The sequence below is a fragment of the Protobothrops mucrosquamatus genome, unplaced genomic scaffold (assembly GCF_001527695.2).
Source record: "Protobothrops mucrosquamatus isolate PMUCROS unplaced genomic scaffold, P.Mucros_1.0 scaffold1639, whole genome shotgun sequence".
Taxonomy (NCBI): Eukaryota; Metazoa; Chordata; class Lepidosauria; order Squamata; family Viperidae; genus Protobothrops; species Protobothrops mucrosquamatus.
In genome coordinates this window covers 14,004-37,945 of record NW_015387798.1, presented here as the reverse complement: position 1 = coordinate 37,945, position 23,942 = coordinate 14,004, and the positions used below count along the sequence as shown (strand labels likewise).

The following is a 23,942-nucleotide window of genomic DNA, read 5'->3' as shown; positions in this document are numbered from 1 at the left end:
AATACCTAGGTCCATTGCCATGGAGCGCTTTAAAGGTTGTTACTAACACCTTGAAGCGCACCCGGAAGGCCACAGGCAGCCAGTGCACCTCACGCAGGAGAGGTGTTACATGGGAGTATCTAGAGGCCCCCAAAATCCCCCCGATCTGGACATGAGAGACACCACCTACAAATGTCCTTTTATTATAGTCAGATGATTTGCTAATCAAATTATGGACTGTAGCCTTCTGGATCTCTGCAAGGATCTGATGGATCCAGAGGGTGCTTGGGAATTTTCCCAACAATTTGGTGGGCAGCTCTGATTTACGGGCTGACATATTCAGTTTCTGGAATACAGAGGTATCTCACTTTCTAACCTTCAATTCCAAGTAGCTCCATGGTTTTTTTTAATAAGTGGGGGATTAAGTGACAGAAAAGATGATAAGATTGACAATGACATAAAAGCAAAAGTGAGCATAGCCAAGCACAAGTACAAGCTCATGATGGAGCCTACTCAATAGCAATAAGTGTGATGACATATCAACACTTTTCCACACTTACTGTATCCATTGACTCCCTGTTCATTGAAAGTGTGATCATTTAGGGAAATGCAGGCAAGATAAGGCACCTGCAGGCCATCTAGAGAATTTTGCAGTTTTTCTTACTGATCAAATCACTTCTGTTTAGATTCCAGTTGGACTGATTCAAGTGAAGCAAAGAGCAGTACCTTGAATTATGACATAGGATTCTTCTGAGTTTATGGAACCTGGGAAAATGCATAAGATTCACTATGGTATAGGTTCTGCCTCTGGTCCATGACTTGGAGATTCTCCTAGACTAATGGGTCTTGCTGGAACATAAATTTGTCTGGTGCATTTATTATAGCCCTGTCTGGACCAGAATACTTTGGTGACAGTGATTCATGCCTTGATTGCCATATAACTGTCCTATCACAATTCACTCTACATGGGCTTGCCTTGGAAGATGACTCAGAAGCTGGCACAGATTCAGAATGCAGCAATAAGGCTGCTAGCTCAGGAAGCCTACAGTTAGAGGATTACATCTATTAGGTCTCTGTATTCCAAAGGCTTCTGGACTCAATTCAAAGTACTGGTCATTGCCTAAAAAAACCTGTACTATTGGAAGTCTATTAATTATAGAATATAATGACACAATCTTAAAAGTTTGAAAGGATTTTCTCTCTCCCTTCCTATATAAAAAGAATCAAGCTGGGCAGTCTTGAGGGGTTTTTTTCTTATAACTATCCAGTTGAGCCATCAAGAGAAGGCCTATTGAAACTGTCCCCCCCCCCAAATAAATATATGTGGTGAGGACAAGATGACTTTTTTCAGTAATGACCCCCTCATTCTTAAATGTTTCACCTACAGAAGTTCGGCTGACACTTGCTTACAGATACAGCCACATCTTATTTTTATGGCTGCATCATTGTGCACACATCTACCACCTGATTGATACCATTTGAAATAATACATTTCATTCACTAATTAAATTTAGCAAAGTTTGGAAATACTGTTAGAAATGTACAACATAATCAAGGAGTGTATGATATTTCTGCTTTTTTATTAGAAGTACTATCTTACATTTTGTTAGAAGATCACAGAACTCTTTTTTACCTACATTTGCCATCAGTTTGTTTTTTCAAAGTCTATGACAGTTTAGTTGTAAGGCATTAAAGCTTCAATCCATAAAGCTTTCAGAATATAAAATGACGTAGTTGGAATGCATAGGAACCAGTTCTGATATAATCCCTTCCTTATTTGGTAGCATAATTATATTACTGTTAAGAAACTGCTCATTGGCTATAGTCATAGACTTAATTAAGGTCTTCAGAGAACCTATAATATAATTGCAAACTTGTACAAGTAAAGGCAACTCCTGTTGATTAGGAGAAGTTTAGTCACTGGAATTTTTCAGCATCCTTGAATTATTAAAAATATGCCTTTGATATATAGTAGTAGCTAGAAAATAAGCAATTTGCAACTCCAAGAAATGATTATACTGAAATAAGGCATCCAATTGTTTATAACTACATTGAAACAGTAAATAGTATCTGCAGATAGCTGAATATGCCAGGTAATTAACAGCATGATACTTTCAAATGTATTTTCCATATGTCTGCTAACTATCTCCCTTGCTGGAATACTGTAGATATTAGTATGATTTATATTACTGACTCCTAACCTCATCTGCTACCTAGCTCTTTTCCAAGTTCTGATTCCTGTCTGTGTCCATAGGTCAATTGTGACACAGAAATGTTCAGTTAATATGCCTTGGTTCCTTCGAACTGCAGGTATTTCTCTATACTCTATATTAAACTGCAGCTTTGCTTAATACCATTTTGACCAGCACTACTAAAAATGTATACTTCAGTTATATTTAGCCCCGTGCTAAGAATATAGGCCAAGAATGATGGCAAATTCTTATTTGGCTTCTCTATACTATACTTACACTTGTTATTTCTTCATTTGTACTTCAGTTCAGATTCTTGATGCTTTTAGGGAAGTCAAGTCAAAGAAGTTTATTAATCAAATGCCTTTCTAAAGATCTCATTTTTAATATAAGTGTGCTATTCTCAATTATTGTTATCATGATGGTTTGTTCATTGAACTTAAAATTCTGAGTACTATGTGAAAAATTGAATAATTCTCTATCAAAGTCATTTTTACTTTAGTTTGGGAGATGAAATATAAAAGAATAAGACAAGGAACAAAGAAAAATGTAACTTTTACTTTTCCCAAAAAAAAAATTTCCTTATAAAATTATACATATTTACTCATTCAGGTCAAGCATATCCTCATGTCTATTTTTGAAAGTTTGCCCCAAGATTTTTGTTCACAAGTATAGATATAAATATGGATTGCTATTTAAAAATGCTTTTGTAGATTCATATTCTCAAATATATGCATTAACTGTTGAAAAATACATTGCAAATTCTTGAAAAAATTAAGTTCAAAAATCAATTCTTGAAGTGAAAATTAAGTAACATAAAATAAAATATATTTCAACAATTTTAAAATCAGTTTGTTCCTAACTTCAAGCCTTTGTAAAAGATCACATAAAACTAATTATAAAATTCAGACTAAAATATTTTGTTATTCAGTGAATAATCCTACTGAATATTTAGAGTACTTTCCAGCTCTAAAATTGTTACAATATGCATTTATGAATACATATCATATAGTAAGATGTATACAGAATTGGGTACTTTGTGGAGAAACGTGTTCATGCATTTTCCTTTTTAAATTTAGGCTAGTACTAGCTTAAGAAATGATAAATGAAAATAACCAAAAATAGATTGATCCTTTTATCTCTTAGACCAGTAGCTACACTGTGGTCACAGTTCAGTCTATTGGCACAGAGTTGTGAAATTGCAGTTAGTAAAATAGTACAAATAAGCTCTCTCCTTAGAGTATTGGCATCATTATCAGGTTAGTAGTGCTAGGTCAAGATTTCTGCTGCTATAGTGATCAAGAGAAAGGTGCTTCCATTGCAGAGGTTCCATATGCCTAAATCTGTATGCTTCTGGCCATAGCTTTTTTGTTATAGAACAGAGTTCCGGCACCTTTTTTCGACAGATTTTCCAGAGTTACGTTCTTTTCCTATTGTTTCCTTTCCTATCCTCGTTTGTTTTTGAACATGCCCCACTAGCGGTACAGTGCAAGCGGGATCCCCTCTGGCGCTGTCTGCCTCCTCTAAGAGGAGCCATGAGGTGCCGGAGCACCACAGCCAGAGCGTGGCTTGATTGGCTGGGTCGGGCCATGTGGTATGGAAGCCAATGGTGGCGGTGGGAGACACATAAACATGGAGGCCATCTTTCACGAGAGGGTGAGTGAGCTTTTTGCCTTCCCTTACAGAAGGTGGGGTATGAGGTTAAAAAGAGGCAAAGCAAGAGGAAAGAAAGGCGACTGGTATGGAGGCTTGCCCAACAGCGAAACTTTGCTGTTTTGGTTCCTTGGGTAGATCAAATGCTGGGATGTCTACAGAAATCTCTTTTTAGTCTTTTATACTTTACATTCAAACTGCAGAGAGGAAGAATAAGAATAAAGCCAAAGTCTTGTGATTGGGAAGTATTATTAATAATAATAATATATATTAATTATGCATTGGTCAGATGTAAAAGTAGACCTACAGTATGAGGTTTAATCAGATCTATTTATTAAATTGGGTTTAACTTAAAGGTAAATTAAAAGTAATCTGTAAGTTTCAACTTTAATTTGTTTCAAGTCAATATCCATATTAAACTCCAAATGTAAATTTTTCCACCTTGTTTGACAACTTAAAAATAATTCAATATTTTACAAGCAACCAAATTTTGTTTTATTGGGCCAATTTCATTCCACATAGAAAGCTGACATTTCCACTCATTAAACTAAATGGGTATGCCAGTGGTAAATGTCCCAAAAGATTAATAAAATGCCTTCTTGTAATTTAAAGCCACACAGTGCATGGTAACATTAATAGTTTTAACTTACCTTGAACAAAATCCTAGTCTTTTAGATATACTAAAAATTGAAGGGTTTTTTTTTTCCAACTACAAAGGTAAACCTTGTAGGGTAGGCAAGGCGGGTTGTATGACGTGTATGAGTTCCGTCACCTTTTTTTTTTTTTTTTTTTTACAAAAAAAGCACTGCTTCTGCTACCATAATTCGGGGTTGAGCTGATGCTGAAATACAAAATCTAACTTTCCTCCTCATTAGATACACTAGCTGGGCTGAGGGAAATCATAATCAATTGTAATGAGGGCCAATAATGATTGACATAAAGTCTCTACATTTTCTATATATAAGTTTGTACTTTTATAAAATATGGCAAATGAAAAGAAAGCTTTGCAAATTTGAGAAATACTGTTGAGAGATAGAAGAAAAAGAATGTTTTAACTATAGTATATGTTTATTTATTTAAAGGGGAGTAGTATGTCAAATACTTTAGCTTTGAATATTCTACCTTTATGTGCTGCCAACAGGCTAGCTCCCTTTGTAGATGCTTCAACTGATGGCATCTTTTGTATTCATATATATTTTTAGATATCTTCCGTCTTACACAAAACATGTAATCGTGCTGTTTGGCTGTAAAAACATTGAAAGCTGTGGCTCTTTTCAGACAAGGAAAACTCTACATTAAATCAGATGCGTGTTTATGGCATCTTGATGGAAAACATGGCAACATTAGCGAGGCCAAGGAGTTTTCCTCCTTAGACAGCATATGGAAACTGCCCTTGCTGAGTTTAAAGAAGTATTACTTAATTTATGTGCAACCCCCACCCCATTACATATGTGTTCAAATCTCATGCAAAGGATTCCCCCCCCCCGGAAGATATTGGCGTGTTCATTATTATTTTGGCTATTTCTATCGACTCAGAAAAGAGGTCTCAAGTGTCAAACTGGTTTTTTCAGAATTTTTTCAGGTTTTCAATTTAGATAAGACTTATTAAGAGCAGTAAAACTCATAGTAATGTGGAAGAGTCCTATTCAGTATTTAGGTATATTAATTACAGAGTAAAGAATTCGAGACAAGAGGGGGAAATGTTTCAATATCAGGATTAAAGGAACGAAGGGCATTCAGGAATCATAGCTTTTGTAATGTCTCTCTCTTTTTGCACAGATATTGGAACTCTCTAGCAAGGTTTTTCCTCACTGTTATGAAATTGGTGTGAAATGGTGGAATATATAAAATTAGGCATTGAGTTTGAGAAAAAAAACTCAGTACAAAGACTGCCCGTGTTGAAAGCAGTAACTTTGTAACCCTGGCACCTATAATGATGGATGTGACTAAGGCACTTGCAAGGATTACAATAACATCTGTTAACAGAACAGTCAGCTTCCCTAGAGCTGGGCTTTTCAGCCTTTTCACAGATTGTACCACTTTTAGGATATGACAGTATTTGAGTACCACCTGTGCTTAGCAAGGTGTCAAAAACTTGATGACTAAACAAAAAAAGGAGGGGGGATTTTGGGTTTTACTGATTAGATTCATTTGTTGTTATAGAAATGGCTAGTTTATAATATGGAAAAGTAAAAAAATGAGGTTCGATGTTAATGCTTCCTTCTACTGCAACAGAGGAAGTCTGTCCTTTTTCCCTTCTCCCCCTCACTTTTTCCCCCTTTTTCCTCCACACTAGTTGCTTTTGTATTTTTGTATTTTATTCTATAATCTATTAAAATGTTACAAACTGTAGAAAAAAAGGAAAAAAGTACCAGTTTAATTTCTTCGGTGGCAATTCCTTTGCTGAATCATTTTCCCTTCGCACTGACAAATGTATGATGAATTTATCCATATTTATTAATATGCACCACTATCAGCTGGCTGGTCGGCCCTTCTTCCTCTCTCCCTCTCCTTCCTCCCTGCCTTCTGAGCTCTCCTTCCACAGTATAATAATAATGCACCCCCCAGTCCCTTCACTGTACCCCTAAAGACACAGGAATCAAGCACGAAGCAAGAAAGGGTCACAAAAGCCTCCCAGAATAAAGAAATACTGACTACGATTTTTTTTCTTTAAGTTGCCTCAGGTGTGTCTCAGTTTAAACAATGTAGCAACCAGGCTCCGGCAATTGCAAAAAGTATTAACTTTAAATTAAGCCTCTTTACCTAAAAGAAAACTTGCTAAAAGCCATAGACAGACTCAAGATAAGGGGGTAAAACTAATTACATTTGTTTAAAGCAGTGGTTCTCAACCTTTTTAATGCCGTGACCCCAACTGGTCGTAAGTCGAGGACTAAACCGGCCGTAAGTCGAGGACTAAATCGGTTGTAAGGTGAGGACTACCCAACCGGTCGTAAGTCGAGGACTTTCCCTGCCCGGGAGCGCCACGCATGCGTGGTTCCGCCCCCTGCGCTGGCCGAGGCGTAGCTGGCAAGTGGCAGAGACAGAGCAGGCAGACCACCAGCTGACCCAGCCCAAGGGAGGTAAGGCACCCGCCGGAAAAGGGGGAAAAAATGGCGAACAAAAAAATGGACAAAAAAAATGGCGGACAGCCTTGCTTGGCGACCCCCGTGAAATGGTCGATCAACCCCAAATGGGGTCCCGACCCACAGGTTGAGAACCACTGGTTTAAAGGGATTAAACCAATGGAAGCCAACACTTTGGACTCATTGCTAGCCTTTGTGAAACAGACTAAAATATTCCAATAACCAAAGCACACAAACTGAGCCTCTGAATTACAAAAAGCTGTAAAAACTGTATAAAAATCCTTATGGTAGCCCAATCAAGCTGCCAGTTGACCAGGAACCCACTGACTTCCGAAATAAACCAACTTCCTTTCCGACATGTTCGTCCCCCAGCTTTTCATTTCATCAGCGCTGATTGCATTCTCCTGGCTGGAGAAAACGAACCAGGAGACCTTTTCTTCCAGCAACAGCTTCTTCTTCTTCCCTGTCTCTTTTTCCTCCCTGCCTGCTGAACTCTCCTTCCACAGCTTCTTCTTCGTCCACTTCTCTTTCCCTGTTGTCTTTTTTCCCCCTTTCCTGCCAAAACCACCTCCTTTTATATCCTCTCCTCCTCCCCCTTTTTCTCCAGTTCACCTCCAGCTCTGCACTGCTTCCGGAAGCGCCAATCAGCTGGAGCCCTGCCGGTGCTCCTGGGGTTTCTGCCAAGCCCCGACAGTCCTGCAGCTACAGCTGCCTCTCCCTCAGGATTGGGTCGCTTCACCTCATTCCCCCTCCCCCGCTACACTTCTCTAGGATGGTTGCGTACCACCTGCCACTTGCCAAAGTACCACTAGTGGTACGCGTATCACTGGTTGAAAAACCCTGCCCTAGAGTACAGCACTAGTGGTTACAGAAGAATGGAGTATCTAAATTTAAAAAATGAAAAGCAAAGTTATACTCAATTCCAAACAGGAGGATCAGGCTGGAGGCCAAGACAAGGAAATTAAGATGAGATGCAAATTAGAATATTTATAGAAAAAATAATAAAGCAGTGAAAGACAGAATTGGTAGTTGGAAATGAAAAAATGCTTGTCAATATTAGGGGAGGCATGTTCCAAAATTACTCATCACCTTTATCATTTGCCATTGCTATGATCCCACTTTCAGTGATTTTGAAGAAAACAAATCTTAGCTACCAAAATCTCACATTTGCTTATATAAATGATTTGAAGCTTTATGGAATATCAAAAATCAAAATCCAATCATTGACAAATACCATAATAATTTTAGTATAGATATAGCAATGGAATTTGGTCTAAAATGTACTACAATAGCAATAAATCAGGGTAAAATCACAAACAGTAATGGAATTGAAATGCCGAATGGCCAAACTATCAGAAGCGATCAGGATGAAGTCTACACATATTTGGGCATTTTACATTTGGATAAAACACCAACCATGGACCAGTTAAAATTTTGATTAGTAAAGAATACAGCCAAAATGCTAAAGACAAAATAAAATGGTGGAAACAGCATCAAAGCCATCAATACCTGTGACATGATACCCTGCTGGAATTATTAGACTCAAGCTGAACTGGACAGTTTGGACCAAAAAACAAGAAAGCTTACAGCTGTTCACTATGTATTACATCCCTGTAGTGTTATTGATAGATTGTAGGTGTCCCACAGAAGTGGAGATAGAGGTTTAGTTCAGGTCAAACAAACTGTCAAAGAAGAAAATCATGTTTTGGATGATTACTTAAAAGCCAGGAACATGTTAGAAAATCTGCACATTGCCAAAGTTTCCATAATCAGTTACAAAAAGCCACACTGCTTGGATCTGCCTATATTCTATGCCAATACATTATGACATCTTAGGGGGGGGGGGGGTTTGGGAAGAAATTGACTTGTATGAGTGCAGACACCAGCTAAAGAACTAACAGCTGTGAGTGCACATTGTTGTGTCTGTTATAATAATAAGAATAATAGACAAGTGTCTGCCACACAATATCCTGAGGCTTGATAATTGTTGATAAGAAAGACATAAGAGTGAGGATAGTGGACAATGCAATACCTAGGACACGGCAGAATAAAAGAGAAAGAAATGGAGAAAATCACAAACTATAAAGTCCTGCAAATAGAAGTAGATGACTGCAGCAAAAGAAAGCAAAGATAGTACTAAAAGTAGTTCTCAACTTACAACCATTTGTTTAGTGACTGTTCAAAGGTAAAACGCCTCTGAAAAAAAGTCATAAAATATGCTGCAACTCATTTAACAACCACCTTGCTTAGCAACAGAAATTCTGGTCCCAATTTTGTTTGTAAATTGACCTTTAGGTGCCTTGAGTGCATTTCCAAAATATGTGGAATACCACCTGAACACCCTCAGCATTGACAAAATAACCATCAGTCAATTGCAACAGGAGGCTTTACTTGGAATAACTTGACATCTTGCAACAATAAATTTAATATAATTAAACAAATCTGCCTATCAGGTCCTTAGGAAGGACTCAATAAGTGCACAAAAATGCCAATCTAGTCCAAATATTTGTCTAATTGTGTGACTGAGCATAATAATAAAGACACCTCAAGGCCGCTGTCACTGGTGGCTAACTATTCCAGCCCAGATAACACTCTTGCTGCTAACTACCTTCAGGACTAGGGACTGGTGTGGAGCTCTGTGGAGACCTCAAAAGATTAATTGACACAATTGAGCTCCATCATTTATCAACCACCTATTGACCTCCAGACATTTACTGTTGGGGATTGATAATGACCACTTGGGGCATCCTTGCTATATATTATAATCATTTCCTCATAAAACTGTAAACATATATAACGACCTTAAAAGCAGCCAACATGTGGTAAATGGTAAATATTTTTATATCATTTTAAACATTAGATATCTGTTTAGTGTTTGAAATTATTTGAAAACAAGGAAACCTGACATCTCGATTGTTTTCATTTGAGATTTATATCAGCAAGAATAGTGTTTTCTTCCTGTTAGGCCTTATAGTCTCAGTCCCTTGCTCAGTGGGAAGGACATTTCAGAAAGGAATTGGATCACACTTCATTGACACGTTTCCCATCTTTTGGGCCAAATACATTTGGTGGGTCCTTCAAGGAGATGAGAAACAGGACAATAGATCCTTTGAACAGCTGCTCAGATTTTGTTCTAAGAATCAGGCCCTCTAGCCAAAGTAAACATGTGATCAGTAAAACATTGTTACAATTTCTCACAGTTATTTTGAGAAGTTAGCTTTAAAAATAACATTACTGTCCTCACAAAGTCCTCAAGAATTAACCTGTTAGGTTTACAAATATATTATATTTAAATGCCCAGTTGAGTTGCTACCATGTGTTTAAATCTAAAATACTGTCTTGGTACTACAGATATAAACAAGGGTAGATGTACATATATGAACATTTCATATTTTATTTGAAATAAGCACAAATATAACTTATAGCTTTGGCACTCTGAAGCCAAAAGAACATAATCTAGTATATTAAGGTTTATTAGCAAGTGTTTAAGACAGAGAAGCCTCAAATACATATGTATTTATATTTTCCCATATTGCATATTTTGTGGTAAGTTCTGTTTACCAGAAAAATAAATGACAACATTTAGAAGTTGCCTTAAATTTCATGAGTTTTCCATGTCATCATTGGTAAATCTGTGAAATTTTAAACAAGGTACTTTAGCAGTTTTTATTTGTACTGAAATGTTTAGCTTTAAAACAAACTAACCCAAATCAATTATGAATGAACAGTATCCTAGGAACTCTAAGAACTATTCACAGTGATTATGACAAAGCATTTTTAATAATGTAGAGAAACATGAGATGGAAATCAAAAATTTAAAACTATTAATTTTAAATATGTATTTGTTATTTTCATATCCAAATATGTATAAAGTAAAGAATGCATAAAGTAGAAATAGCATAATATTTAAATGTAGGTAGCAAGCTAAATATGTGCATCATTAGTTCTTATAGTATAAGAAAAAATACCCTTTATGAGTTTGTTTAATAGTAGTAACTAGAAGCCCCATCGATAGAAGTATGTAGATGGAACTGCATCTACATGGAGGGAAGTGTGTAGTGGAGTGCCCCAGGCTCTGTTCTGGGCCCAGTGCTCTTCAACATCTTCATCAATGATTTGAATGAGGGGATAGATGGGGAACTCATCACATTTGCAGATGACACCAAGCTGGCAGGAATAGCCAACACTCCAGAAGTTAGGCTTAAGATACAGGAGGATCTGGACATTGAACATTGGGCGCTATCTAACAAAATGAAATTCAATGGTGAAAAAAGTAAGGTTCTACATTTAGTCAAGAAAAACCAAATGCACAGGTATAGTATAGGTCAGGGGTCTTCAAACATGGCCCTTTATGACTTGTGGACTTCAACTCCCAGAATTCCTCAGCCAGCTGAGGGCCACGTTTGAAGACCCCTGGTATAGGTGGTACCTTGCTCAATAGTAGCAACTGGGAGAGGGATCTTGGAGTCCTAGTGGACAATCACTTAAATATGAGCCAGCAGTGTGCTGCAGCTGCCAAAAAAGCCAACACAGTGCTAGGCTGCATTAACAGAGGGATAGAATCAAGATCATGTGAAGTGTTAATACCACTTTATAATGCCTCGGTAAGGCCACACTTGGAATTCTGTGTCCAGTTTTGGTCACCACGATATAAAAAAGATGTTGAGACTCTAGAAAGAGTACAGAGAAAAGCAACAAAGATGATTAGGGCACTGGAGGCTAAAACATATAAGGAATGGTTGCTGGAATTAGGTATGTCTAGTTTAATGAAGAGAAGGACAACGGGTGACCTGCTAGCAGTGTTCCAATATCTTGGGGTTGCCACAAAGAAGAGGGAGTCAAGCTATTCTCCAAAGCAACTTGAAGGCAAGACAAGAAGCAATAGATGGAAACTAACCAAAGAGAGAAGCAACCTAGAACTAAGGAGAAATTTCCTGACAGTTAGAACAATTAATCAGTGGAACAACCTGCCTCCAGAAGCGGTGAATACTCCAACACTGGAACTTTTTAAGAAGAGGCTGGACAGCCATTTGTTTGAAATGGTATAGGGTTTCCTGCCTGAGAAAGGGGTTGGAATAGATGACCTCCAAGGTCCCTTCCAACATTAGTAGTAGTAGTAGTAGTAGTAGTAGTAGTAGTAGTAGTAGTAGTAGTATTTACAAATTGTGTTTATTTTGGTACTAGAGACTGCAGTGGCAAATCTGAAAAAGAGCAAGAATATGGCCCTTTTATAGAGATTTATGCAAATCAAAATAAATATGTAATCCAGGAGGCTAGAAGGGTAGAAGTAATTTAATGAGAGATTACAGAGACAATTATTTTATTAAGAATACAGAGAAGGTGTGGTAGATTAACAGTCAATGTGGGGATCTTTCATTACCCAAACTAGGTAACATCACCAATGCTGTGACTACTGATAATGTTACCTAGTTTGGTAATGAAACATCTGCAAGAAAACAGCCAAGCTCAGAGAGCACCAAGGATCCCTCATTTCAAACCTGAGCTATAAATATTCTCCTTTATTGGTAACAGTTAATATCTAACCTTTTCTTATTATCTCTCTTATCCTTGTTTCTCACAACTTTCCTCACCTCCAAGGATCCCTTCTAAACATCATTATGGCTATCCTGTTATTGCTTCTTTTAAGGAGTCAGGAAAGATGATGGGGGAGAGGTTAGGGTTAGCCTAGCTCACGGGTCGGCAACCCGCGGCTCTGGAGCCACATGTGGCTCTTTTAGCCTTCTACTGAGGCTCCCAGTCCTCCTCCACCATTTGCAGAGAGAGACAGAGAGAGGCACTTGCGCTTCCCCCCCTCTCTCCCCCCCCCTCTCTGTGTAAAAAAGAGAGTGGCCTCACGCTGTTCTCTGACTGACAAGTTTATTGGGCGGGGCTCCTGCCTTTGCTGCATCTCCGCAGGCAGCAGAAAACAGCATATCTCTCTCTCTCTCTCACACACACACACACACACACACACACTTTTACTTACTTAGTGGGGAAAGAGGACTGGCAGACCAAGGGCAGGAGAGAGCCAGCCCAATAAGAATGTGTGACAGCTTGTCGGAGAATAGCGTGAGGCCAGCTGGCCAGGTGAGCAGAAGATCGGAGAGAGAGGGAGGGAGAGAGAGAAAGAGAGAGAGAGGGAGAGGAAAGAGAGGGGGGAAAGAGAGAGAGAGAGAGAGAGAGAGAGAGAGAATATGAATATATGTTGTCCTTACTGTCCTCTTAGTAAAGAACGTTTAATGAAATATTTTGATTTTTTTTTTAATTAAGAGATGAGGTATGGGGATAATTATGCTGTATTTAAAGATGGTAGATAAGCTACTAAAATTGTTTTCACCTGTTGGGATGAAGGAGAAAGGTTTTTCCCCCCCTCTTTCTCCAGCATAAAAAATTGTTTTCTTTGTAGCAGTTCATTGATTTCATAAATGCAACACACTATAGTTTTTTTATACATAGCATAAAGGTAAAAAAAGGATATATGCAGTGTTATCTTCATTTTAGATGTCAAAGGGGTTTTGTGGCTCCCAATGTTTTCTTTTCTGTGAGAAACGGGTCCAAATGGCTCTTTGAGTGTTTAAGGTTACCAACCCCTGGCCTAGCTAATGCTGTTTTCTCTTTAAACAATTCACACAAGGAAATATGCATCAATCAAAATTTGTTTGTGTTGGTCCAAGGCCAAACACCATGAAGAAATACACAATGTGCTGGTTTATCAAAAGCTGACCGAAAGAGGTCAAGTAAGAGATTGACTGGAAAAGGAAGGTGCTTGATGAAGGAACACTAAGGAAAAATGTATAAGTATCACAAGGTGCAGGGGTGAGCATGCAAGGGATATGGTAGCTTGGGCCCCAGTGGGTCCTACAAGGAGTTTCCAATGCCTTCTCCTACAACTCTGCTGCATCCTTAGTGCAACTTTTGAAAAGCTGACAGCGGTGAGCTGCTACCAACCACTTTACTCCAGAGAACACTCTCTGCCCCATAGTTCAACAGAAAGTATCTTTATTTTAGATATCAAGGTCAAAGACTTAGAAGAAAGTAGAAAAGAAAAGGTAAAGAAGATATGACCTATTGCTTTCTATAGAACCTGCTCTGAATTAGATTCCAGTCAAGTTGCTGCTGGCTGAGACATTTACTTTTCTTTTCAGCCAATCTCAAAGCAGGAAAAAAACCCCACAAAGACAAAATGGAGATTTTCCTCTCCTCTTGTAAAAAGCATACTTGCCAGGAGAAATCCACCCTCCTGAATGGCTTCGCAACATTCATTTTCCTGGCCTTCCATTTACCTGACTTGACAGGTCAACTACTTTCCTTTAGCTCATTTAGTGTCTGAAAGTGTTCCTCTTCAAATGGAAATTTTCCTTCATTCATGGCAATAAGCTTATTTGACAGCTTCCACCGACAAGCTATTCCTGTGCAATTATTTTATATGCTCTGTTTTTCATTGTTAGAGCAAAAAAGCTGCTGTTAACTGTGAGTGTTATTCAGGACACAGCCAGACTCTTATTCTTTTTGCTGTTAGTTTACATTATATTCTGCACGTACTATATGGAGCAAAGTCAAAAGAAAGGTTAACTTGTTTTCAGAGCTGCTAAATAATCCTTTGATTTGTGTGATAAAAATGGATTGAAAAAATAGAACTTTATTTTATAAAGGCAATTAAATTAAATTTGCTACGCTATACCAGATGGAAAGTATTCCTTGGGTTTGCTCCAATCTTTTCTGCTTAATTTCCAATTTCATTAAAAGGATTAAAGAAAAAAAATACTATTTTCTCACTTTGTAATATGACACAGAAAATGGTACCATCTTTCAGATTGTATATCCTAAAGCAATTACATGTAGACAAAAGATATTTGGCATATTAGGTATATATGCTTTTCATTTTTTCATCATAAAAATGAATCATTGAAATAAGCTTCACTTTAGAAATTTCAAATGTCATAAAATTTGACACAGACAGAGACTATCATAGATAGGTAGATTGACAGAGAGAGAAAGAAAGAAAAGAAAGAAAAAGAAAGAAAGAAAGAAAGAAAGAAAGAAAGAAAGAAATTTGCTGCCAGAAATACAGGCAACTGGGCAAATAGAATTACTGTAGTGCTTTCCCATATTTTCGTTAAGAAGCTATGGCTCTTACTTGGACGTAGGTAGTGATTACACATTGCTTAGATGCCTAAGATAGTAACCAACTTTGTGTCCTGTAGAAACAATGGGTTGTTGTGGATGCAATACGATTTTTAAAGAAATTAATGTATAGTAATCTCTCTTACTTGAGATTTCATATGAAAGAATCAATCTGGGTTATTGATGATTTCAATTTGTCTTCATTAGTCTATCACTTAAGATAAAACAAGAATAAGAAATTGTCAGAAAGCATCTATTCATTTACAACAATTAATTCAGTCTTACAACAATTCATTTAGTGATTGTTTGATGTTGCAACAGCATTGAAAAAAGTAGCTTAATGACCATTTTTCACACTTATGACTGTTGCAGCAACCCCATAGTTATGCAATCAAAATTCGGAGACTTGATCACTGACTCATATTTATGATGGTTGCGGTGTCCCAGGTCATGTGATCACCTTTTGCAAGTTTGTAAAATGGAGTAAAACTTACTTAACAACTGTCTTGCTTAGTAACAGAAATTGTGGGCTCAATTGTGGTCATAAGTCAAGGACTATTTGTATATCCTTTATTTCTTGTGTTTATTAACTATAACTATTACATAGTTATGTATTTGTTTTGGCATCCGTGTGGATTAAGAGCCATAGCTTTGTATCAGTTCTACACAAGCCTGTGGGAGGGAAAAACTTAGCTAAACATCAACTAGTTACCTAATGCCCTATTTAAATAGCTGGATGATTTTTTTACACCTAAGGGAAGGCAACCTATTTTCCAAAATGCAGAGCACTTTCTTTATCAAATTAGTCATAGGACATAATCAGAAAGACCCCTGCAATTAAATCTGAAATACATAATACTTTTATAGAGAGGAGAGAGAAGAATACACTTAACTATCTTAAGTTTGTACCCCTACAGGATATATTTCATCAGCTATCAACAAAAGCATTTATATCCACAGGGCTTCTTTCTGCAGCCCTATGTATACCAATATCATGTCTGCAGATCCTCTTTCCCATGCCTTATTGCCTATCCTCCTAAACAATTGTTCCCCTAAGGTTTAAAAATACTCGCATTACAAGAAGATACAATGCCGTCCTCCTAAACACTACCACTTAATTGCATCATTAAAGGAATCAAATTAGGAGTGTTCCCTTTCAGTCTTCTTGCAATACAATCTCTACTTTGTGCTATTAAATTCTAGAGCTATTGAGTATATGGATTTCAAATAATAGAACCGGAGCATTAGTTTCTTTAGGGTTAACATAAAAATATCACACATATCCATACGGAAACTCAGGAGCTGACTACCCTCCCCCCCCCCATTAATTCCAGATGCAGTATCTTTCAGATACCAGCTGTATTGCTGCCAGATCTCAGGACCCACAGATCGCATGATGACTTTGCATTTCTTACCATTTTGAGGAAAGCTATTAACCAGGCAAACCTTAGGTTAAATCCAGAGGAGTTTAGGAAACCAAAGAAAATAGACATTTGGAACAGAATGCAGATGGATTTTGTCACTGGCATACTGAAGTGCAGAAAATTATTTTAGCTTACATTGCAGCCTTTTTGCATTTGTAGTAACCAAAGTCATAAATAATAAGGTCAAGCAAAATAAGTATCATCTAGGATCAGTATTACATATTAAAACATGCCCTACCTTAGTTGCTATTTCATCAACCTTAATAAGAACATTTTGGAAATGAGAACCGTTCTACAAAGACAGGATGCAATGAAAGTATTTCACACTTTTTCTGTTAACAGTATGTTAAATATAAAGCTGTGCCCCTCACAAAGTGGAGGAGCTACTGTTATATAAATTACCTCAGGATTGTAGCATTAAGGGAGAGAGAAGAACCAGTCCTTAAAACAGGATTCACCAAAGGATGTCTTTGTTCTTTTTGATAACTTTTCAATGTCATTGGAAAAATAGGGGAGTGTAAGAAACTTGGCAAGAGGAAGAGAGTTCCATTTTGAAGGTTTTGATAAGAGACATACTTGACTTTGCTGAAGCAGATAGGACTTATCAATATGGGGAAGCTGAACTGATAAGCCTGGCTAAAATAGCCATGTAGATTTCTTTGTATTGTATAAAAACTAGGCTGAAAATAAAGAATTCCATTGGCAATATGCATTTTGTAACTCAGTAGACAATTAAGAAATACCTTCTCATTGGTTTCATCTCTTCTGCATTTAGAGCAACCACAGAACACAGAACACCTTTTTTTTCCTTAAAGCTAATTATAGCTAATGGGACAGTGATAAATCTTCACTCTGCTGAAACTCAACCTCACATCAGTGACTACTTAACAGGGGAAGTGTCACAAACTTGATACTGTAATGTATTTTTATCTGCATATGTAGGAAGAGAGAGAGAGAGAGAGAGAGAGAGAGAGAGAGATCTGCTTATATGTAGACCTTGTTTAAAGACTGACCTGTTTAATTATATTCAAATTTATGATGATACTGAAAAAGTAACTTTACAATGGGTCCTCGCATTTACAACCATCATAGCATCCCCACAGTCATGATTGCCATTCAGGTGCTTCACAATTGGTATCACCCATATTATGGTCACATGATTGCTATTTATGGACTTCACACCTGGATTCCAAAAAGCAGTCTCAATGGAGAAGCAGTGAAATCACAAGTTATGGCTGTGTAACTTGTTTCACTTAACAACTGCAGGTGATTCTCTAAACAACTGCAGCAAAAGTCCAGCACCATCACATTTTGCTTATTGACCAAATTGTTGGATATAAGTGTGTGTGTGTGCACGTCCAAGGTTAAACCCTAAGCCTTTTCCATCTGCTCTTTCCAGTGAAAGGACTTTATGTCACTTGTTTCCCAACCTTGAGCTTGTAATGCCTTATTTACACAACAGTTCTATCTGTCCTGAGCAGCTGGTTTCAGTCTTTACAAGAGGATGTGCAGGAAAATCACCAAACTGCTAACTGCAACACACCAGATCCATCTATATACTTAATCTCTGACAATTTTTATACTTTTCACCCAGGAAGTTAATGGGGGCAACAGCAAGAGTGTTTTCCATTACCATAGCATCATACAAACTGAGATTGAACTTTCAGCAGTTCCCAGCATGAACACGTGTGTGTGTGTGTGTGTGTGTGTGTGTGTGTGTGTGTTTAATTTGTGTGTTGCTTGATTCCCAGTGGCTCTGATGGCATTCTGTAAAATTGCCTCCTTTTATTTTCTAGCAGAACTCCTATGTCTTTTACACTTCTTGCCTATAAGAAAGTGAAGAAAGAAATTGCAACAGTTGTTCTGCTGTCTGCTATGTATCTTTCAAAAGCACTCTGTCTCTAATAAATAAACTTTCAGCTATTTTCCATGTCTTTAAAAGGTTAAGTAGATAGAGGTGAATCCATCCGGCTTCCTCATTTACCTTACTTCAGGGACTCATTGTCAATAACCAAGAATTCATGTTTGCTACTGCAGGCATTATACTAAAGCATTATTTTTTAATCATGGGCTTTTGAATAAGCCTTAGCCAGATTCATACAATACATTAATGTATAAATCATTATTTACAAGGTGCCACAGTTGGATTCATGCTCCACTAAAACCAAGCAAAGCAAATTATTTAAGGAAGATGCTTGTTATGATTGTGTCTACATGTTTGATTTGTGACTCATTTATAAAGTTGAGGGGAGGTTGTTGCTTGTTCACTAAAGAAAACCAAGATTTTGTTGTTTTTATCTCTGTTAAATTTTGGCTATATATTATAGAGCTAAAATCAACTCCATCCAGAGAAATTTATACATTTGTATGATCAGACACAGTATTTGTATCATTTAGATCCAGGGCTTTTTTTCAGCCGGAACGCGGCGGAACCGCGTTCCGGCACCTTTTTCCGGGCCGGCCGCACCGGAAATAGCCCCTCCCAAATTTTACTTGCATTCCTGTTCTCTAAAGGGGCGGTCCTAGGGTTTGATGAGGGCGTGGCCAGGTTTGAGTTCCGCCACCTTTTCTCCGAGAAAAAAAGCCCTGTTTAGATCTGATGTGAAATGGTTTGCTCTTCTCTTTCTACAAATTGTGTTTTGAATGTCCCAGGATACTAAGCTTGGGTTTTCTTCATTTATTTATTTAGAAGATATACATTGCTGCTCATCTTAAGTATATAACTTTAGGAGGTGAACAATGCACAAACAAAAAAAAAGAATATTTTGGGGGGGAAACACTAACCCATTAAAATAGAACTGTTCAAAGAAAAGCAAATAAATAACTACATAATGATTCTATTAAACACACAAATATACTTACCTCTCCTAATAAGAATAAGAAATAAATATTGGGCAATATAAAGATCAATTGCTTCTTCTACATATTATTCAAGGCATGACAAAACACATTCTGAAATAATTTGCAAGCTATCTGGTTTGACTTTTGACTGTTCTAATAGCACTTCATTGATTGCAAGCTGCAGTTAGGGTGGGGTTGGGATTGGGGATAGGGTTAGGATTTTTTTTAAAATAACATTTTTAATATTTAGCAAACAGCATGTTGTCTGAGTACATGTATTTAAAAAGAAAAAACAATGAGTAGTAATTAATTATCATAACAATGTTAATTAATCGCTCGATAGTCTTCTTCTTACTAGTATATATTCAATGTTACAGATCACATTCCTTTCTAACTCGTTTTTCTAGCCATTGATAAAAATTATCCCATGTTCTAAAATATACTGAGTCTTCTTTCTCTTTTATCTTTAAAGTCAATCTATCCATTTCTCCACACTCTAAAATTTTCTTAATTCTTCTTCAGTTGGTGAATTTTTATTTTTCCAATGTTGGGCAAATACAGTTCTTGCTGCAGCTAATACATGTAAAATTAAATATATGACAGTCTTTGTCATAATTTGCTCCTATTATTCCTAACAAAAATAATTCTGGCTTAAAGTCTATTTGTTTTTTAGTCATTTTCTCCAACCATAAATGTATTTTTGACCAAAATCTTTTAGCTTTAGTTTAGGGCATGTCCACCAGATATGGTAATAAGTACCTGGTCTTTGTTTGCATTTCCAACACTTGTTTGAAGTATTTTTAAACATTTTTGCTAATCTCACTGGTGTTAAATGCCATCTGTAAAACATTTTATATAAGTTTTCTTTATATGCCACTGCTTTTGTTAATTTAGCATTTCTTTCCCATAACTTCTGCCAGTTTTTTAATTCTATATTATGTCCAAAGTTCTTTGCCCATGTTATCATTGTTTCTTTTACTTGTTCTTCCTCCATCTTTAAGCTTAACAGATATAGCGTTTCTTAATCAGTTTTTCGTCTGTTTTTGTCAGTATCTGGTCGAATTCTATCTGTTCTTTATGAAATCCCATTGTTTTAACATCTTTTTCATATCTCGTTTGGATTTCCAAGTATGGCCACCATGATAGATCAATACCTTGTTCTTGTAAGTCTTGTCAGTCTTTCAATATCCCTTCATTGTCCAAAATATCTTTATAGGTCACAACTTTGTCATAATTAATTAAATTTGGGTAAGCAAATGCTTCCATTGTTGAAAGCCATCCAGGTATCTTGATATAAATTTTCGCTTTTATTTTTTCCCATTCTAAAAGAAGTGCATTTCTTATAAAGTGGTTTTGAAAGTTTCTATGAATTTTATTCTTCCCATACCACAGAAAGGCATGCCAACCAATATGTACCGTAGGTCATGCCCCTCTAGGTATAATAGTCTTTTATCTCCAAGTATTATCCATTCTTTAAGTCATGTTAATATAGTTGCTTGGTAGTATAACATCCAGTCCGGCAGTCCAATCCTCCACTTTCTTTCGCTTCTTATAGAATTTTCAGTCTGATTCTAGCTTTTTTTGCCAGATAAATTTCAGTATTACTGTATTTAGTTCATCAAAAAAGGCTTTTCCCAGTCTTACAGGTATCGTTTGGAATAGAAAGAGTATTTTCGGTAAGATATTCATTTTCACTGTTGCTATTCTCCCCAACATTAAAAGTTGTAAGTTTTTCCATTTTTCCAAGTCCAATTTTATTTGTTTTAGCAATCTTACATAATTATCCTCTTTTATTGTTGCACATCTTGCTGTTAAATAAATTCCCAAATATTTAACTTTTTTAACTATTTGAAGATTTGGGGTTTTTTTGCTAGTTGGTTTTTTTGTTTTTCTTTAAATTTTTTGTTAGCACTTTAGTCTTTTCTCTGTTCATTTTCAACCCTGCCACTTCTCCAATTTTTTCTATTTTCTCCATAGGTTTAATGCTTGTTTCAAGCGGTTCTTCCAATATAAAAACTGTCATCTGCAAATGCTTGTAGTTTATATTTTTCATCTTTTATCTTCAGGCCTTTAATTTCTATATCTTGTCTGATGTTTCTATTAAATACTTCCAGTGTTAGTATAAATAATAATGGAGATAGTGGACATCCCTGTCTTCTGCCTTTTTTAATGTCAAAGTTTTCTGTAAAATCTCCATTTACAATTATTTTGGCTGTTTGTTTATAATAAATTGTTTTAATTACATTTATAAAGTTTTCTCCAAAGTCCTTTTCCTCTAGTTGCTGAAACATAAATTGCCAGTTTATGTTGTCGAACGCTTTGTGTGTATCAAGAAATATTAAAGCCATCTGTTTCCCTGGATGAATTTCATAGTATTCTAACACATCTAGAATCATTCTTAAATTATTTTTAATCTGTCTTTTAGGTAGAAAGCCATTTTGATCTGTATGTATAAATTCGGTCAGAAATTTCTTTAGTCTTTCTGCTATTATTGAGGCAAAAATTTTGTAATCTATATTTAATAATGATATTGGTCTATAGTTTTTTATTTGCATTAGATCAGAGTGTTCTTTGGCTATTTAGGTAATATTGGCTTCAGTGCATGTATTTGGTATTTTAGCCTCCAAAAGTATTTCATTGTATAGTTCTTTCAATATTGGGCTTAGTATATCTTGTAATGATTTATAAAGCTCTGCAGGTAATCCATCTGGACCTGGAGTCTTATCAATTTTTTGCCTTTTTATAGCGTCTGTAATCTCCATCATTGATATTTTTCCATTTAATATGTTTTGAATATTCTCTGAGATTTTTGGTAAGCCTGCTTTTTTTAAATACTGCTGTATTTTTTCTTTTGAGATTTCCTCTGCATTGTAAAAGTATTTTGTAATAGTCTTTAATAATTTTTTTAATTGTGTCATTTTGAAACTGTAGTTTACCTTTTGAGTCTTGCAGCTTATTTATCAGTTTGTTCTCTTTTTCTTTTTTCAATCTATGTGCTAACCATTTCCCCGGTTTGTTGGCATTTTCAAAAAAGTTCTGTTTAGCCCTTTTAATCTATTGAGCCATTATTTCCATCTCAACTAAATTTAATTTGTTTTATTATTCCATAAAAGAAATCTTGAAAGTTGTCAAGCCATACAATGTACAGTAGATCCAGAGGAGAATGTTTTTATTGAACTTTAATAATAGTTTCAAAAACAAAGATGATGTGTAGGAGGCCTGGCCAAGTATGGTTGGCAACATACAGGGGATTTATAGCAAATATGCAAGCATTTTTATCAGTAGATAAATTCTTGTGAGAAGCATTCCTGAATGTGGAAAGTATTAAAATCAGGATATTCTCTTCTCAGATTGCAAGATACTCAAGATGCTTCGTGGCAGAGCATGTGATGCAACAAGTGTATCACTTAGTTGAGAAACCAGGTGCTGTAACTTCAGGAAGTCTATAAGAATGTAATTGTGGGTGTGGGTGTGGGTGTGTGTCTGTGTTCCTGTAATCTTCTATATATAAATAAAAATGTAAATATTTGTTTGTTCAAAATCTTAAATCTCCGAAAGTTCTTCACCGATTGCTTTGAAATTTTGACACAACGTTGCATTCGAATACGCGCGTGTTTTTATATACCTATATTATATAGATGTCACACCTGTGACAGGCAAAAACATGCTTTTTTTAAAAAAACAGCGCCATCTGTTGAACGTAAAAGCAAACCAGACAATCTCTATATCTGCACAGACAATGGAACAACAAAAAATATTGTATACCCACAAGCATTGTGAAATTAAACATATTACAAACGTGCGCTTTCTCTTTTCTTTCTTTTCCATTTAACCAGACTGAGCCACAGTAACGCGTGGCCGGGTACAGCTAGTAACTTCATAAAAGTGAGATGGATAGCAAACAAATTTAATAATAAAATAAAATAAAAGCATGCAAAATAGACAGGGAAGAAGGTAATTAATTCCACCTTTTGAATAGAGTGCTGAGTGTATTTTCATGTTAAAATGTAAACCAATTCTCTTTCTTCCTTTTTATTGTAGGAATCTGAGCTTTTGACCATGGAATTTGATGAGACTGAATTGAACAAAATGTTGAAGAAACTTTCAAAGATTGAAGACAGCATTATTTCTCTGACCCAAAAATCATCCTGATTTTTCACTTAAAACAATGTTTGAGTAATACTAAGGTTGACCTTAATTACATGTGTAGATTATCCTGGACATCATGCTGTTCTTGCAGCAGTGTTTGAAAACTTATACATAAATATGAGATCAAAGGGGGAGGCGGGGAGGTAACTGAGGCATTCAAACTGATGTACACCTTAAAACAAAAGAACATAGCTAGATTCACTGAAATAAAATGCTCCTCCGGAAAAATGTAGAATTTGTACAATAAAAGAGCAAATATATTTACCTTTTCCATTACTGACGTCACTATGTGGTTTATTCATCCAGCCACTGAAAAGCAATTTGTAGCAGTAGCTGCTGTACATTTGTAGATCCAGGAGAGGGAATGCCATAAGAATGCCATTCTTTTCTTTCTTTATTTCTCTTCATGTTTTCACCAGTTCAAAAAGGGTTGTTACTTGAGGAAAACATTAACAGTAGTGTATTTTAGTTTCATCTTCTCTTTCTGGAACATTGTAGGA

At 36.4% G+C, this 23,942-nt stretch overlaps 1 protein-coding gene across 2 annotated transcripts in view; it reads left to right on the top strand.

Annotated features, from left to right (window-relative positions):
* COMMD1 (copper metabolism domain containing 1) overlaps positions 1–23,718 on the top strand; it is an 84,574-nt gene extending 60,856 nt beyond the window's left edge. The window contains exons 3-4 of one of the 2 annotated variants that reach the window (XM_015822675.1): positions 22,644–22,716; positions 23,335–23,462. In XM_015822675.1, the coding sequence (XP_015678161.1) occupies positions 22,644–22,716; positions 23,335–23,342 (81 nt within the window). In that variant the 3' untranslated portion in view covers positions 23,343–23,462. Of the gene's footprint in view, positions 1–22,643; positions 22,717–23,334 lie in introns of both variants that reach the window. The other variant, XM_015822674.1, reaches the window with a different exon arrangement.
* The last annotated feature ends 224 nt before the right edge of the window (positions 23,719–23,942 follow it).